The sequence below is a fragment of the Ambystoma mexicanum genome, chromosome 10 (genome assembly GCF_040938575.1).
Source record: "Ambystoma mexicanum isolate Mex_15411 chromosome 10, UKY_AmexF1_1, whole genome shotgun sequence".
NCBI lineage: Eukaryota > Metazoa > Chordata > Amphibia > Caudata > Ambystomatidae > Ambystoma > Ambystoma mexicanum.
Window position 1 is genome coordinate 1,514,853,070 of NC_090932.1, and position 18,909 is coordinate 1,514,871,978.

At 44.9% G+C, this 18,909-nt stretch overlaps 1 protein-coding gene across 1 annotated transcript in view; it reads left to right on the forward strand.

The window, feature by feature from the left end:
* DNAH10 (dynein axonemal heavy chain 10) overlaps positions 1-18,909 on the forward strand; it is a 2,725,177-nt gene that overhangs the window by 913,526 nt on the left and 1,792,742 nt on the right. The window contains exon 25 of the mRNA XM_069619694.1: positions 16,364-16,575. Coding sequence (XP_069475795.1) covers positions 16,364-16,575 — 212 coding nt within the window. The remainder of the gene's footprint in view (positions 1-16,363; positions 16,576-18,909) is intronic.

Genomic DNA, 18,909 nt, shown 5'->3' on the forward strand with positions numbered 1-18,909 from the left:
TCCCCTGTGATGCTTTGGATATTCTCTTCTGTCATAGGTTTTTACTCTAAACATTCAAACTCTAATGCCAACGAGAAGGGGAAGCCCCATTTATATCTCCCCCATTTCTCGTTCAGCCAGCGAGTTAGCAGGGAACAGAGACGATGCCTGATGAGCGTGAAGGTGGAGAGGTGCTAATATATTGCTATCTTCACAGATCCATAGTTTCTTGGCCCCTTTTTCTTGCCTTTTTCCAGGACCATGGCTTTCTCTCAGTAGTTATGGAATCTCGCTTAGATTGACTATGGACTTTGACCTCCTCCTCCAGCTCGCTGGGCCCTGTCTATCTTTGGTTTCCTCACTTCCTCATTGCCATGTAGTTTTTGTATGACTTCATATATCAACTTCACTATGTCAGCCACTGTCTCCCCCTCTTTTTCCGGGAAGCCAAAGAAGCAAAGGTTGTTCCGCCGTTCTCGGTTCTCAAAGTCGGCCCTCTTGAGGTGCATTTCTTCTTGTCTCTCTAACTCTGTCTAACACTGAAATCCACATGTCCAGTGTCTAGGATGTCCACCGAAGACTGGTTGGCTTCTAGGCCTTGGACTTGATCATCCAAAGTCTCAATTTTTCTGTACAACCCGTCAAGCCTTTGACCGATTTTTGTTATTGCCCTTATCTCCACCAGTAGTGCTGCTATGGCGTTTTGAGTGGCCATTTGCTCTCCCATTATCAGTGGCACCTGGGGATTGGGATGACTGTTCTGAACCATTTGCTGAGGGGTTGTTATATTTTTGCAGGGACACTTTACAGCTCATTGGTTTTTAGCTCCTCCCAGGGGGATCCTTGCATTGTAACGTCCTTCTTTGTCATCCTTCCCCTCCAGGACCGACCTGGGATTATCCTAAAGAAGTTGCGGGAGACGACTGTCGCTCCACTGGGAATGCTCCGGTTGCATGTCATTGATCTCTGTGGGCTCTGTTAATGTGTTTAGGCAATTTCAGGGTGCCTCTCTTCTCTCCATGAGAGCATTTCTCCTGTTGACCTTCCCATATGACTATTCCGGGGTTAGGGTGACTGGCCCATACAGCATATATCTCGGTTTTTCGTGAACAACAGACCCCTGACCCTGGAACGTGTATGTGCAAGTTTATGCGTGAACTTCGGGAGAGTATGGAATTAGAGTGCTTCTTACTAACCTCACTGTACTGCTTCAGCGTCTGAACTCGCTATGGGGTGGTCAGGCCCTGTTATGGTTGTGGAATGTTGAGGTCTTGATGCGCACCCTCTGCAGTCTTGAAATGTTTATTGGACACAACAGACCCTCTGCATGAGGGGGAAAAGGCAGTGGTTGCAAAAGGACTGCCTGGACAAAGGGGCTAGAAAGGGGGACTCAGGACCCTTTTTAACCCTGATGGTGCGGAGCACGACAGTTAAGCTCCCTGCATTTCAGCGACCCCTATCATTCAGATTTAGATACATTTGATTTGATTTGAATTAGTCATTTGTAATGCACAGATACTCTGGGGGGAACCAGGCAGAAAATGCATCTGGGTGTTATCAATATGGTGAACAGAAAAAAGATAATTTTGAAAAGAATTATTGAAGTAAAATAATTTGAGCTTCTGCCTGAATAAAGACAAGGCCTTGATTTTCCAAAGCTTGATAGGCAGTGAGTTCCAAGCACGGGGGCCACAAATTGAGACACACCAGTCTCTGCTGTGAACGAAAATGGGAGAAAGGGATCATAAGGTTTTGATCGCCAGATCGAATGAGACGGGTTAGGCGATGATCAACGATCCATGAAACAAGGTAACTGGGTGCTAAGCCATGAAGACAGTTGACTAAAAGGCATAAAATCTTAAAAAGGATCCTCTGATGTACTGGGAGCCAATGAAGACTTCTCAGAAAAGGGATTATGAAGTAGTTCTTGGGATATTTTAAAGAAGTCTAATGGCTGCATTTTGTACAACTTGAAAGCAGTGCAACTGGAGGGCATTACAATAGTCCAGTTTTGAATTCACCAATGTCCCGATGACAGCTGGATGTCTTTTCTGCTGTAAGAGGAAGTCTGGGCCAAAGTAGTTTTAAATCAGTAATAAATTGATTTCTCTAATTCACTGACATGCGAGGTACAGTTCAGATTCGACTTCCAAATGCAGCTGAGATGTCTGACTTTAAAGCAAAAAGTAGTGGGTACTTCAAATAGAGCTGGGCAGGCAATATAGGACTGTGAGTCTGCCAGCAGTCGTTTTGGGCCAAACAATATGATCTCAGTCTTAGAGGGGTTTATTTGCAACCTGTTTTCCAGCATCCATTTTTGTTTTGTTTAGCACAATCTAGTATGCGTTGGATTGCCTCTGATTTTTTTTTTATCCTGACGTAGGTTTCAGTATCGTCGGCATAGGAGTGATAATTGAGATTAAATTGTCAGAAGATATTTAATAAAGGCCGTAAATACATATTAATTAGCAGCGGGGAAAGCAGCTGGTGGAAATCCACAAAGAACAGGCAAGGAGTCTGAATATTAGGCTTGCATTTTTACTTATTGGGTTTGATTTGTGAGAAAAGAGACAAACCACCTCAGTGCATCTTCCGACACCAGAGTGACTTTAGCCAGTCTGGAGATGAGAATGTCAAAGTCGACTATATCGAAGGCCGCTGACAGATCGAGCAAGACAAGCATGCTAATAGCATCTTCGTCGGCAGCCCTCAAACTATCATCCCAGACGACCAGAAGTGTGGTTTTGGTGATGGGGTCTGAACCCAGGCTGAAATGTATCAAGGATTCCCTGTTCTTCGAGAAAACATTAAAGTTGCAGAGTAACTATCTTTCAAGAATCTTAGTGGGCCAAACCAAGCCAGGAGTAGGACGATAGTTTTAGAGCAAATTGTGGTCTAATGATGTTTTTTAAAGCAAGGAAGTTAAAAAAGATCTTTAGATCTGTTGGCACCATACCTTGATCCGCGAAAGAGGAATCAACAAAATCACAGTTAATGTGCTGTCTGTGACTGTTATGCAGTGGTTGTGGACAGCATTGCCATTTCAGCTCCAACTTTACCTAAAGATCCAGGTCGGATATTTGTCATGCATAAGGTTGTTCTTTATAAGAGAGCTTTAATTGCCTACTCCGTGAGATCATTGACTGCTCTAAGAGAAACATGTTAGGGCGATATTCAGAGATCATTATGAATACATTTGATCTTAATTGTTGCTTGCAGATAATGTTAAACCAAGCACCCTTATAAAATGAATACACATCAGTCCATCTGCATTCATTCCTTAACAATGCATACATTTTTGGAAATTCAGCCTCTGGCACCCAAACTCTTCCCTTTTACCTGTTAATAGTTTGCTGCACCCTGTATTTCATTTCCACTAGCTTTCTGAGGCTCTGCACTTCCATGCCGTATTACTGAGACTGTTTGCTCTGTAATTTAGATATGAAAGGCTCCTCAGACTCCTATGACCCTCCTTTGCTGTTCTATGGCAGGGTGGTGAATAACGCTCTCCTTGCAGTAAATTTCATCCAGAATAGTAGTCTTGATTCCCTCCAAACCATGCTGCAATTGTTTGAGTCCATAAAGCAAAATATATGAGTCCTTTACATAATTTCCATACATGAATGCACTGTTGCATCATACTGGCTGGCAAGGGAAGGCAAACAAATCATATGGTGAATGTGGGTTAGGTCCCACAGATGTTCAACCAGATGGGCCAAAGCTTTTGCAGGAAGCAGGCACATGTTTGCTTGGTGTCAACAAGAAGAGCAGCTCAATCAGAATGCTTGTTTGTGCAGACTGCGCCCCCCAACTTGATTAGGCTCTCTGTCGGCCAATAGAAGGAAACCATTATGAAGGAGTATGCTGGGGGTGAAGTTAAACTTATCGCAAGTGTATAAGAGCAGAGCCAACATGAGTTCTGGAGCTGAGACCCAGAAAACACTGGTCCAAAGGAAGCACTGGTCCTGTGGTTTCAGGCGATCAAGAAAGCAGTGGCTTTGACAACCTCGAGTAGGCTCTTGGGTTTATCACACGACTGGGAACTGAACAGGGAGATTGTAGAGTATATCTTCACTGTGTGGGAGTTTCTCCTAGTCAGCCTGCTTGCGACATGCTGAGACAGAAAGTATGAGAACTTTTGCACCAGGAAGTTCCTGGGAGATACACTTGTGATTTCCTCGGAGTTCGAACTTGTGTATATGTTCCCTCCATTCTGCTGATTCCCTTGATGCTGAGGGATTTAAAGCAGAGTTGAACAACTATGATCTTGATTGATCTAGATTGAGCATAGAGAAGAACCCTGCGCACTCCTTGGTAAATCACTTGGTGAGAGGATCTATTGACCCAATCATGCAGCAGGGGGCTGCACCCCAATTCCAGGACCTTAATGCCTTGTTATTGAGAGGTTAAGGTACAAGAACTGGGATCTCACTGAGGAAGTTCTTAGTGTAATACTCTCTACAAGGCGCCCATTCATCAAGTCTGTCTATGATACTTGTAGCGCAAAAATTAACATTTTGGTGAGTGGCTAGATAACTTGACCTGTTCTTGTGCTTCACAGATACATTGTTGGAATATTTACTATTGTTGACCAAGTCGAGCCTTAATATTGGCACTATAACGGGCTATCTGGATCCTTCTTTTCAGTCCCTGTGGTACTTCAGCTCCCGAAGGATCTCATCATGAAGTAGCCATCTTAACCTTTTGTTATCCCACAATGGGACCTCAATTTGGTTCTCATGTTTTTGATTGCGGCTCCTTTTGAGCCTGTCCATTCATGCCCATTATGATTGTGTCTTTCAAAGTTGCCTGTCTTGTGGCAATTATGTTGGCACTCAGGATATTGGAGTTGAAGCTCACTCCAGTTCTCCTGCCTTTCTTTAATTCTGTAAGGACAATGGCACACTTCACAACAAGCCATCTTCCCTGCCCAAACTAGTTTCAGAATTTCATCTTTAACAAATTATTTGTTTGCAAGTATTCTTCCCACCTCCACATCTGTCGAAGGCAGAGGAAAGGTTTCACAGATTATATACAGGAGGGCCTGAACATTCAATTTAGCCAGAACAAATTAATATATAGTGGATTATCAGCTTTTTATCGGCTTTTCTGTTCCCGGAAGGGCAAGGCCATTTCCAAGAAGACAATATCAAGGTGGATTGAGTTTTGCATAAGAATGTGACATGAGTTGGCTCGGAAGGACATTCCAGAAGATCTTAGGGTACATTCTACAAAGGGACAGGCAGGTATATCTGCTTTAAAAAGGAGGGTGCTGGGGGGGGGTACCCCATGGTTGTCCTTTTCCAACATCTTTTCTATGCACTATGAGCTAGACTCCTTGACTGTTGATGACGCTTCCTCTTGTCGCTACTTTTGTCTATCGCCACGCCTCCTTTTTGGGTTAAGATACAGCTTTGGCAGTGTTTGAAACATAAGGACTCTATGGGAGGAATGCATCCTTTACAAGAACACATTGCCTATCTGTTGATAGTATTCTTTCTGATGGATAAGTATATTTCGAATGGATTGTGGCATCCCACGTATTCCTCATCTTATGATATTTGTATCTCGCCAGCTTCGCTGCTTCAGAAAAATGTTTCACTGCAGAGGGTGCTGTGCACGAGGTTGTGGCGTTGATGTCCCTCGACGGGCTCCGAACCGTGTCAACGTCACCATCAGTATAAGTAGCTTGCGCCGCGCCCATTGGCTTCAGTTCCATTTTTCTGATTGATTCGCTCTCGAGTTAACGGCGCGCTTCGAATTTTCTTAGAGAAAATGTCATCTTCTACCCCTTCTACTCCCAAGACAGGGTTAAAAAAATGTGTCGACTGTGGATCTAAAATATTGATCACTGGCCCTCACCGCGGTTGTCTTTGGTGCCTGGGTTCGGACCATCGGACCAGCGACTGAGGCTCCTGTCAGTCGATGACGGAGAAAGCTCTTCCTGAGAGAAAAGATAAACTGGCGGTGGGGCGGGAAGCTTCCAAGGCTTCTTCGAAGGCCTCGTCAGAAAAACATAGAAAGTCGGGCGAATCGAAGGTTTCAGATCGGCGTAAACTTTCGAAGAGGTCTCAATCACTTAGTAGATCAAGACGTTCTTCATCTTCTTCTTCAAAGAAGATAAAGGGGAGACACAGATCTCCCTCCTCTTCCTCTGACACATCTACCGAATTGGTAAGATGTCCGACTAAGGGCCTCATCACGAGTTGGACGGTAACACCAGCGGTATTACCGCCGGCGGTATTAGCCCTACCGCCGGCGGTATAAGCCCTACCGCCAAACCCCCCGGCGCTATTAGCGCCGGATCACGGGTTTGGCAGTAATGGAATTCCCCATTCCCCACTGAGCCCATTCGGGAATGCCCCATTCCCCATTGGGCTCAATGGGGAATTTTCGCCCTCTTACCGCCGGCGGATTTCCCGCCGGCGGTAATAGCACGAATATTCGGCGGATTTCACCCCAGCTCAGAGCTGGGGAGAAATCCGCCAAAGCCCTGATTTGGCGGACCCTTAAATTATAATAATTTAATATAATATAATATAATTGGTAATAGCGCGGCCGCCGGATTTAAGGGTTACCGCCAAATTCGTGATGAGGCCCTAAGTCAGATTGCCCAAGGAAATGGGATGAAATTAGAAAGCAGATGATGAAGGTCTTTGAGAATGCAGCCTCGACCCCCTCAAAGAAACCTCGAAAGAGCCAGACCCTGGTCGCTCTGTTGGATGACGCAGGAGATTCAGAAACTACTGTGGGCAGAACCAGTAGTAACGGTGAAGCTCGAAAAATCTCGACCCAACGTCAAATCGTCGAAGACGCCTTTGAAGACTCCTTCCATTACCTCGAGGCAGACTCAGACACAGGAAAGGAGGTTTATTCCCTTACCTAAATCACACTTTTTTAAGTCCATGTCCCCTATCTTTGAAGAGGAGAGTGCCTCAGAGGAAGAAGTTTCTCCATTTGGGGTACAGTTTGGTACCTGAGGGGTGCCAGAGGAGTTAATCGATCCCTAATCGAAAATGAGAGACCTGTGTGACACCTTTCACACTGCTAGTGGCATTGATACATCACCAGGCTAGAATTTACAAAACCTGACCCTGCAGAACATGAAGATTCAGGGTGCAGGAGTTTGATGAATAGGGTTGTTGAATACATGGGCTGGGGTAGATCCTCACCCACATTTGATCAGGATGATATGACTGATATCCTGGAGCAGGGCCCCCAGAATGACCCAGTTCTCCCCTTCCACAGGGCACTTCAGAGAACAGTGGAAAAAAACTGGGGGCTCCTGAGACTGCTTCTGCTACTGTTAACAGTAATTTTCCTAAGAAATACAGAGCTTCTAGTTGTGATCCTGATTACTTAAAGAGGCATCCCACGCCTGAGAGTCTGGTGGTTCAGGCAGCAACTACTTCAAGACAAACAGCCTATCCATCTATCCCCCCGGATAGAGAGGATAAGAAAGTGGATGCTTGGGCTCGTAAGGTCTTTACCTCGGGTAGCATGGCTCTCAAGTCAGTAAATGTCAGCTGTAACCTGGCCAAGTTCACCCATACCCTGTGGGACTCCATCATGTGGGAGGCTGATCATATTGCGGAAGGCGAGAAAAGGGAGGCTTCCTGAATATTATAAATGATGGCAAGGAGGCAATGGGGGAATGTCTCCAATCTGGACTATATACTGCTGATAGCATCAGCAGATCCATGGCTGCAAGCACAGTGCTACGCAGATTTGTGTGGTTGAGGAAGTCGGGGTTTGCATCTGATGTGCAGGCCAGGCTACTCAACATGCCTTTTGATGGCTTGAGGCTGTTTGGCAGTAAAGCTGATGAAAGCTTAGAAAAACTGCAAACCTCAAAGCGACGGCTAAATCTCTTAGCGCCTCTATGTGACAGCCTCAGAAACCTTATTCGGGCTCATCTTCCTGGAGAGGTCATTCTTTTCGATTCTACTCCTCTTTTGGTAGAGGAAGAAGACAGGCCATACAAAGAGGTAAAAGAAATGTCCCTCGTGGTGGACAAGGAAGAGGTGTGAAACTAGCCTCAGGAATGGCATCTTTGCTCTCAGCCGCTCCTGCAGCCACCTCCAAGTCACTCTGAGGTCTTATCACACAAGGCCCCAGTGGGAGGCAGAATCTCACAGCATCTGAAAGAATGGCGAGGCATTACTTCAGATGCTTGGGCACTGGAGACAGTAGCTCAAGGTTACTTCCTTCCCTTCCTAAAAAGACCTCAGGACCATCCACCGGGAGCCAATTCTACCAAGATTTCAGATACACTCCTTCTGCAGGAAATAATAACCCTGCTAGAGAAAGGTGCAATTGAACATGTACCTGTAGCGGAGAGGAACAAGGGTTGGTACTCCCCTTACTTTCTCATTCCAAAGAAGGACGGAGGTTTGAGACCCATCTTGGACTTAAGAAATTTGAACAAGTTCCTCAGGGAGGACTAGTTCAAGATGGTAACCCTTTCTCAGATCCTTCAGGCTCTCCAACTCCAAGACTGGTTGGTATCATAAGACCTTCAGGATGCTTACTTTCATGGGCCAATCCATCTGAAGCACAGAAAGTACCTGAGGTTTGTGGTTGGCGGTTCTCACTATCAGTTTCGAGTTCTGCCATTCGGGCTGACCTCCGCCCCAAGGGTTTTCACCAAACTGATGGCAGTTGTGGCAGCGAGTCTCAGGAGAGGGGGGATTCACGTCTACCCCTAAATGGACGATTTGTTGATCAGAGAGCATTCTCCTGAACAAGCTCAAGATCATCTGTCAATCACTTGTCAATCCCTTCACAGACTGGGCTTCTCCCTCAATTACAAGAAGTCCCACATGATACCATTCCAAAGGCTCCAGTTTATCAGAGCAGTCCTGGATACTTCCTCTGCCAAAGCCTCGCCTCCCGAGGTGAGAGCTCGCCACATTCTGCAAATGGAAACAACGTTCGAAAATGCCCAACATCTGCCGCCCTTTGATTTCCTGAGGTTGCTCGGTCTCATGGCATCCTGCATCTTTCTCAGGCCAGAGGCCCGATTGAGGATGAGATCCCTTCAATGGGCTCTCAGGACTCAGTGGTCCCAATTCTCGGGGAATATGTCGGATCTTCTGCAAGTTCCAAGCATAGTTGCTCAAGACCTTCTTTGGTGGGCTTGCAACGACAACATTCTCAAGGGAGAACCTTTTTGGCAACCATGGCCGGAGATAACTGTGGTGATGGACGCCTTACTCACGGAGTGGGGAGCCCACACCAACGATCTGACAATAAGCGGTCGTTGATCTCCATCGGAGTCCAAACTACACATCGCTCTGTTGGAGCTGAGGGCAATCAGACTAGCGCTCCAGGCCTTCCTTCCCTCTGTACAGGGAAAGAATGTCTTGATAATGACAGACAGCACAGTGGCCATGTACTACCTCAACAAGAGAGGAGGAGTAGGGTCACTACCACTTTGCAGAGAGGAAATGCAGCTCTGGTTCTGGGCAATATGAGAAGGAATCTCTCTGTCGGCAGTTCACATAGTCGGAGAGCAGAACACGGCGGCAGACGCTCTGATCAGGCAGAGCACATTGTCCCGTGAGTGGGAGCTAGCTCAGGAAGTCCTTCAAGAGATCTTCACCCTTTGGGGAACCCCTCAAGTGGATCTTTTCACGACCAGGGTCAACCGGAAGTGTAAACAGTACTGCTCAAGGGAATTTCGTCTGAGAGGAGCTCTAGGAGACGCGTTCGTGGTGGACTGGGAGTTTCCACTTCTCTACGCGTTTCCGCCAGTCCCCGTGATACCTCACATAATCAGGAGGTTGAGAAAGTTCAGGAGAACCATGATCCCAATTGCCCTGGATTGGGCCAGGAGCACGTGGTACCCGGACCTTCTGGACATGTCCATCGGTCCTCCAATACGTCTTCCACAAAGAGAGGATCTTCTCTCGCAAGACGAAGGTCGGGTTCTCCATCCAGAGGTCAAGACACGCAACCTTCACGCATGGTTTCTGAGAGGTTGAGATACAAGGATTGGAATCTTCTGGATGACGTAATGGAGAGTTTGCTTTCGGCCAGAAGGCCAGCAACTAAATCCCTGTACCGGTGTCGTTGGAATAAATTAAGTAACTGGTGCAGGGATAAGGATGTGGACCCTTTTCAATGTGGTAACCCCAATGGTGCTTTCTTTTCTATTGCATCTAGCCAATCTGGGGCTCCAGATCGGAACAATTAAAGGCTATCTGGCTGCGCTGTCCATTTTCAAGCACTCCTCGGAAGAGGTTTCGTACTTCAAAATTCCATTAATCATTCAAGTCCTGAAAGGGCTCACTAATGTGTCCCTTTTCATATCCCGACTTGGGATTTAAATCTTGTACTTAAGTTTCTAACTTGTATACGTTTTGAGCCTCTGCATTCCTGTCCCTTGAGGCTTCTAACATTAAAAACTGTCCTTCTTGTGGCCTTAACATCAGCCTGCAGGGTTAGTGAGTTGCAGGCTCTCTCATGCAAACCTCTGTACACTACTTTTCACAAAGACAAAGTGGTCTTAAGGTTAAACCTTCTTTCCTACCAAAAGTAGTTTCTGACTTTCACTTGTCACAAAAAATCATACTAGCAACGTTCTACCCTCCTCCTTATTTGGGCAAAGAAGGAGAGGTTTCATAGACTGGACCCAAAAAGGGTTTTCAGTTTTTATATATCAAGAATGTCAAAATTGCATCAGGATAACCAACTTTTTGTGGGTCATACTGGCCATAAATTGGGATTAGCGGTGACAAAACAGATCATATCCCGCTGGATCATTTTGGCTATAGTTGAGTGCTATAGATTGGTGGGAAAGGACCCCACCGGATGGGCTTCGAGCCCATTCCACTAGAGGTATGGCTTCTTCTGCGGCTCTGAAGAGGGGAGTCGCTGTAGCAGATATTTGTTCAGCCACAACATGGGCATCAATGCATACCTTCATCAAGCATTACTGCTTAGATGCGTCTTCTTCCAATGAAGGATTATTTGCTAAGGCGGTTCTCCATTCCGTCCATGAGAAAAATTATTAGTATTACCACTGGTATGGGAGTCTGTCATAAGATGAGGAATACGTGGGAGGACACAATCCATTTGAAGAACAAGTTACTTACCAACTGTAACATTCTTTCGACTGGATGTTCCTCCCACGTTTTCCTCATTGCCCCTCTCATTCTACCCCGCAGTACAGTTTGTGTTATTTACACTTCTCTCTCACGAAGAGTTTTTCAGTCATGAGGCACGCTTGGATGTTCCTCGAAAAAACAGAACTGAAGCCAACGGGCACGGCACGAGCTACTTATACTGATGGTGACATCGACAAGGTACGGAGCCCATCGAGGGACATCGACGCCACGACCTCGTGCACAGCACCTTCGGCCGAGAATTCTTTTTTCCGAATCAGCGAAGCTGGCGAGATACGAATATCATAAAATGAGGAATATGTGGGAGGAACATCTAGTCGAAAGAACGTTACAGTTGGTAAGTAACTTGTTCTTCTGCCACAGATTCCTCACCACCCTCCTACCTTCCCAACAAAATTGATGAAACAAATTACTGATGGGTATGTTATTTGTTCATTGGGAAGGGAGCCTTTCCAGTATCTTGTGGATAATTACAATGTTTTAGGTCAAGGCTTAAATCTCTAGGGACGATTTGGCCTGTTGGGCCAATGGGGTAGGATGCGACTGACCCCTTGTGACTGGCCTGCACTGAGGCAGTGGGACTGTCCTCTGCCAGTTGTCAGGGACCAGGGTAAAGTAACCAGTAGAACCTCCCGTGTTAACCTGATCAGGATGGCACTGTGCCCCTTGAGTCACATTCATAGAGGTCATCAGAATCAGGCTAGGGACCTCATCAAAATGACACATACAATAGGACATACCCTGGCTGTAGACACTGAAAAGTGGGGACTCTTCCTCGTTCAAGGGTTGGGCTATAGACATTCTTGAACAAACAGTAAATAGTCAGTTGAGTGGCTTGCAGTAGAATGTTCAGGCTTCCTTACATCCTTCTGCATTCAGTCTTGGAAAGCCATCTTGTCATCTGCAGGTGACAACTTGTTTAGGTGTTTGTCCATAAACCCCCACAAATAAAGGAAAGGGAACTGATTTCCCTTAAAACGGCAAAATGCATTTTGGTAACAAAATAAAATTTGAAAGAATAAAACTATGGGAATCAGGATGAGGTATAAATGTGAGAGTGGAGGTGCAGTTCACAGTGGATATTGAGGCGTCATGAAACCTTGCCATAAAGGCAAAGAGAAAGTGTACATTTAAATCACTCACTTTCAGTTAGAAGTTACACTAAGCATCCATTTGGCAACAAAACGCATTGATTCCTTTGTTTAGAACCTCATCCTTTCCTGGGGGCATGGGATCCGAATGAATAAGTTACTAGGGGAATCCAGACATGAACCCCTTGCTCACTACTCTTAGAGAGGCAGAGCTACTGGGAGTCCCTCTGTCGGACATTAGTCCCGGTTACAAGAGCCTTACCCAGATTCTTTAGCTCACTATCTTTCACAGAGAAATATCCAAAGCATATCAATCTTTGAGGCACAGCTACACCCTACTGATGAGGTCCAACCAGACCAAAACAAGTGTCTGGGGTTGCTGTTGGCACTCTTGTTCAGAGGAGAATTGACTAGCATTTCGGTGCTGGACTGCCCCAGGGCAGGGCAAAGACTGATATGCTTTGGATATTTCTCCTCTGTGAAAGATAGTGAGCTAAAGAATCTGCATAAGGCTCTCGTAACCAGGACTAATGTCCAGCAGAGGGCTCCCAGGACCCCCCCTTGTTTTTTGCATTCCTTCGAATGAAGAGACTTTGAAAGGCGTAAAGAGACTTACATACAGAAGGTCCCAATGTTATGATTGAACTGTAGCCTCATGCTAAAGAAGCCAGAGATTGTGCTACGCTCGAGTGAACCACCTTGTCCAGTGCTAAAAACGTGGGGAAGGGAGGCCAACGGCCTGAACATCCAGACATATCATTTTGACCACTTCTTTCTTTTTGTAACATTATCCCCCACGCTGTTAGTATTTAGAGGTAAGGATTTGCAATAGGTTTTTTAGTATAGGCCCTTTTATTTCGACAAGACACCACTAGGACTGCATTATTATTATTTGATGGTCGTAGCTTGCTCCCATCTGTAGATTTAGGTTTAAATAGGCGTTTATCATACCCTTGTTGAAGTTCAATGAACACCCTTGAACTGTGGTTACTTGTGTCTGTCTTACTGTTTATACCATGCCTTCCTTACAGGCCTCATTACTATTTATTTTTTCATTTTTATTAAAATTATATAGTTTACATTTCAAGCTTTTCATTTGTGGACTTTGTCTTAGTTAATTAATATAACCACATAGCAGATAAGTGCTAGCTGGTTGCTCTACATATAAGGCCTCATTATGACCGAAGCGGAATGCCAGTAGAGCTGCCGATGCGGTTAAACCCATTCCACCCTGTTACGATGTTCCCTTGCGGGACCTGTTCTGGACGTCTGGTCAGACCAGACGTCCTTTGCGGTTCCCGCGAGGGGACCAGCATGCTAACAACGGGCCGGTCATTAACGGCCCGTTGCTAGCATGCTCCCCATTCCCATTGAGCCCTATGGGGGCTCAAATGGGAATGGGGATGATCCGGGTCCAGGTTCCCTGAATGGTGAAATACCGGCCCTCCAAAGTTCGAATGGCCCGGTATTTCCCCATTCTGGGACCATGGACCCGAACCCGATTTTGAAGGTAGCCATGCCCTTATTAAGGGCATTGATACCTCCAAACTCGTAATGAGGCCCATAGTCTTTACTAACAGATTTAGTCTGTGATAGTTCAGTGATGTTATTCAAGAATTGAATGATTGTAAAGATACATTTTTTGTCCTTTCCCAATGGAATCTGTGCCCATCTAGACTCTGTGTCGATCTGTTTTGTAGAAATCTTAAAATAGTCTCTATAGGAGCTTTTCTTTTCCACTAATGCAAGACATTCCATTAGTATGTGATAAATTGTTTCTCTGATTTATTTATTGTCACAGAATCGACAATGTTGTTCTGTTACCGGGAGTAATTTTATTTTTGCAAGCATGTGTCTGGTTGGTAGTAGATTTTGGTGCAATTTTAAGTACGTTTCCCGTATTGCTCGGTCTGGAAAAATGGAGGTATCTTGGGAGCTCTTGATCTCTAATTTGCAGTGAAAATTCATTTGATATACTGATTTTTCTTGTATCGTCTTAATCCAATCATTACGTTGGATCTTTCTTTTTGCATTCTGCGGGCGGTGTATTAGCATTTCTAGCGATATATCTTGGATCTCTATTTTAGCTTCCATATCTGTTTTCCACTTATTCAAGATATCATTATTCATTGCAGTGGATTTGTCCCTCAGTATGTCAACTGCTGGTGTCTGGTCGTTAGTCATCATTGTTTGGTAAATATCCAGTTTTTTCCATAAAACCATTGAAGTGAGAGATTGGGTTGGCATTGGATATGCTGGCGGTAGGCCTAGTATATCGCCTCAAGTTTTTGCCACGTAGTTTGAGGAAGATTGATCAGGGTTTCACTGCCATAGATTAGGCTAGGGGCTACTTTTTGTCTGTAGAAGGCAATGATAGGTTTGAACAAATATTTTCCAAAATATACAGCAGAGTTATCTTCCTTGTCTAGCTAATGACTGTGCCAGGCAGTCTACCCACTCGTCCCCTCTTGAGTGGTTGATCAGTACACGTAGACATTTAATATTTGGTACTACTAGTAGTGCTTTCCCTTCGAGGGATAGAGTTGGTAATCTTGATTTCCTTGTTGGTACTTTTGTCAAGGTCATGATTTTTGTTTTCGTTGTGTTGATTTTTAATTCATTTGGTAATCCTCCATGTTCACTGCCGAATGATAACGCGAACATGCACTTATGCACCCTTTATCAGGTACAGGCAAGTGTGGGAACCGATACAGAACAGAATCATACACCTATGATATTTTGACACACAGAGACCTGGCTAAGGCCAGATTTGTTCACCTAAGAATATTTCAGGACGTCGAGACCGGCAGGATACATTGGGCACCTTTAACTAGGGTCCATTATAAAATGGCCACCCGAAAAAACGTCATGGTTAGCCTCACCTCTTTGTGGTGGCCCATCACCAGGGCAATGGATGCAGTGGCTAAAAACAAACCAATATGTGCTCCGCGCTTACAGACACGACACAGAGTGCATGGGAGACTTTTCAATCTAGAAGCACCTAGGTAAGGATTTAAAAATCATCTTGTTAAAATGTATCTTGCTCAATATGGACAGCGTGGCTGCCATGTTATTACCCACGGCCCACATCTTGGGGATGGGCTGGATTGGGACGAGTCATTTACTAGTAGCCCGCACTCTAATGTAGAATGCAAAAAAAATAGTAAAGCAGCCTGCTTTATCACCGTTTTTGAATTCCCCCTGGATAGGATCACCAAACTGATTATTAGGGATCCTCGAGGACCCTTCAATCATGCTGAAACTCCAGCTGATTTTCCGGGCGGAATATTTTTCATGAATGGGGTACGTTTTTGTTACGTCACAAGCTCACCATACACCAGTAGCTTTCCAGACTAATCTCTGGGGAGAAAATGGAATGCTAGCACATACATTAGATAGAGCCAAAGTAGTTATGGCTTTTCCTTGTTCCTTGAATAGGTCATAAACGAAGACAATCTAAGTCCGAGCACGCACACACCACTCGTGGAATTGAGTGGCCGCAGCTCGGAGCGCAGTAAATCTCCCCTTCTGGAGACACGGCTTCACCTATATATGGAGCTTTTTATATATGTATTTCCCATCTAAACTGCTATAGGCCGAAAGACAGTTGTCAACTTTTTATGTATATTAGTGCCCGTCACACCCACCGCACACCAAGTATTTGATGTTTAATTCAACACCGATATTGAACCCTTTGTAAAAAGCATGGGGGTGTACGTTGTTAGTCACCAGACAGTCAAAGAATGTACCAAATGTTTTTTTACGTTGTTGTATATGTTTCTTTGTTCGGAATGGGTTGGGTCCTCATACCTGTGGTAATTATTTTTCTTGTATGTAACGCACAGCATGAAATCTATGTTATAAACACTGCTCAATTGTTTTTGTGTCCTTTTGTACGACCAGGGTCGCCCTGATCAATTGTTTTGATTTAGTTTGAATTGCCTGGAGAGGTCATGGGAATAGCCAGGTGCCCCTCTTTTTCTACATGACTGAGTGCCTGTAAGATTTGTTTCGCTCATGTAATAAAATGGTATGCGGTTTCTGAATAGGTTTAAAATGTAATGAAGGTAGCAAGTAAATGCATAGGTTTTCTTGTATTGCATCTTCAAGCCAACATAAAGATCTACAAATTGATTTTATTTTCCAACTAATCTTTTGTTTTAGGTTGCCCAACAGGAATGGTCTAAAACGTTATGGGTGAATCTTAATGTGCAGTTTCTCCTGGATGGCATTGAGGGATTTCTTAAAACTCTTCGCAAACTCTCCAAGGAAATCCGGAGCATGCCTGTAGCCTTTTATCTCGAGTCAAAAATGAAAGAATTCAAGGAATCGATTCCCCTTCTTCTGGACCTGAAAAATGAAGCCTTACGTGGCAGGTGACAGTATGAACCATTTAAAGTTTTTATGTGCTGTGTGTTTTCAATATTTAATCAGGAATCTCAATGAGTGGACATCATTTGGCAAACGTGTCATGCCATGGTCATCAGCTCGTGCCCATCTTTGGATGGCAGTCATTCACGGGGGTTCCCTAGCCCTAGCATACGGGAAATGATTAGGTGATGCCTGCCAAACTGGTGTCCCCTGCCTGAAATGCCCAACCTCGAAATGCCAACACATTTGAATGCTATTTAATATTCTTAGCAGGAACAAGCTATTTCCTGTTATCCGTTTGCCTCACCGTTTTATATATCTTTGTATCTATAAAATTGATTTGTACATCTTTAATGGTCTATCAGTCTATCTGTCCATCTATTCCTGTATAACGCCTTTAAGAAAAAGAATGTGAAAATATGTAGCCAGTCAGTCAGGCAGGCATTTCCAATGGGACTGAAAGTTAAAAGAATTCCAGCAGCGCAAATGGGTTTTGGTAATTTACCCCAAACCCTCTGTCTCCAGACTAAAAATATTCTATCGCCTCCGGCCTGAAAAAGGTTCCCAGGAATGGCCATATTTTATGCTGGATAAATGGAACATTGCATCCTGGGGCATGCAGTGTGACGCTACCCTTCAGGTAGACAGAAGCATCCCCCTGAATGTGTTTTGGCTTTTCTGCTACACAGGAAGCCATTGAAGGTTCCTGTGGGCAGCTGGGAATTCCTTTTCTCTAGCCATAAATCTTTTATAGATTCAGATGCTTTTCATATTCCCTGTCATAAAGCTGTGAATACTTAATTAAAGTGTACCTTTATTCTAATGGTAAGAGTCAAAATACAGTCACTACTGCAGCCTATCTGCCTCCTTTTTATTCATATTTTCATCAGACAATGAGACGTTGAATGCTTTAGCTACACGCACACACCCCATCCCCCCGCCCGAGGCTATTTTCAGATTCTAACTACATGTCATGCTCTGAGGTGTCCTCAACCAATTCTGAGGATTTCTTCAAGTTTTAAAAAATCAAAATCAATGACTTATACAGATATATTGTTCTCTGCAGGAAAGGTTTAGATTATTCTGCATTGGAGCTCCTGCCCTGCCTTTAGACATCCTTCTTTCCTCCTTCCTGCCTGCAATATGACCAAATGGAAATCAGGAGGGAAATCCAAACAGTAAATTTTAGGGTATGGGCCTCTTGTGGAGTTAAGAATGTGTTTGAGGGACAGGCATACAGATTGGATTTACTGCTTACACTACAACCCACCACATTGTGGAGGACTGTGGTATTATGATATATGCCAACGGTTCAATACAAGATCTTTAGGGGCAGGCATAGGCAACACATGTTTTAAATGTTTATCTAGAGCGCTGCAGCCCGCAGGCATCAGGGCGCTTAACAAGGAGACCAGGACAACAAATAGAAGACGGGACGTATGGGTGTTTAATGGTCAGAAGTGGGTAACCGTAAGGCTCAAATAGTTGCTGGCCTATCTAAAGAGAACCATTTTCAAGTTCTTTCTAAGCTTGAGGTAATTTGATTCAAGTCTAAGATGGGGTGGACGTTCATTTCCTCTTGCAGTAGCTCTGGTAGGGAACGCCCATCCCAGTCCGTTTGCTTTTTTGCTGTGTCCTGCTTTGACAAACTCTTTGTTTTCAGACCTTAAGGTTTGACCAGGCATGTATGGGCTGATTTGCTTTTTCAGATATCTGGGGGCAGCTCTGTATATACAGTGGTGAACCAGGGACATTGGGCCTCATCACGACTTCGGCGGTAACCCGTAAATGCGGCAGTAGCGCTATTACCGCCGGATTTAAGGGTCCGCCAAATCAGGACTTCGGCGGATTTCGCCCCAGCTCTGAGCTGGGAGGAAATCCGCTGAAAATTCGCGCTATTACCGCCGGCGGTAAGAGCGCAAATTTTCCCCATTGAGCCTAATGGGGAATGGGGCATTCCCGAATGGGCTCAATGGGGAATGGGGATTTACTTTACCGCCGAACTCGTGATCCGGCGCTATTAGCGCCGGGGAGTTCGGTGGTAGGGCTAATACCACCGGCGGTAATACCGCCTGCATTACCGCCCAAGTCGTGATGAGGCCCATTGACTTCAAATTAATTCGATCTTAAATCGATAGCCAATGAAGGGCTTTTCTCTCGTTGGTAATATGGTCCCTTTTTGATTTGCCAGTGATTCTCCTTACAGCATTGTTTTCAATGATTTGACATTGATTGATGCATTTATTGCTGGCTCCTATCATGAGAGAGTTCCCGTAATCTAGCCTAGATAGGATGATGGCTCTAGCAATGGTGGAGCTGTTTTCCAGACTTAGGTGGGG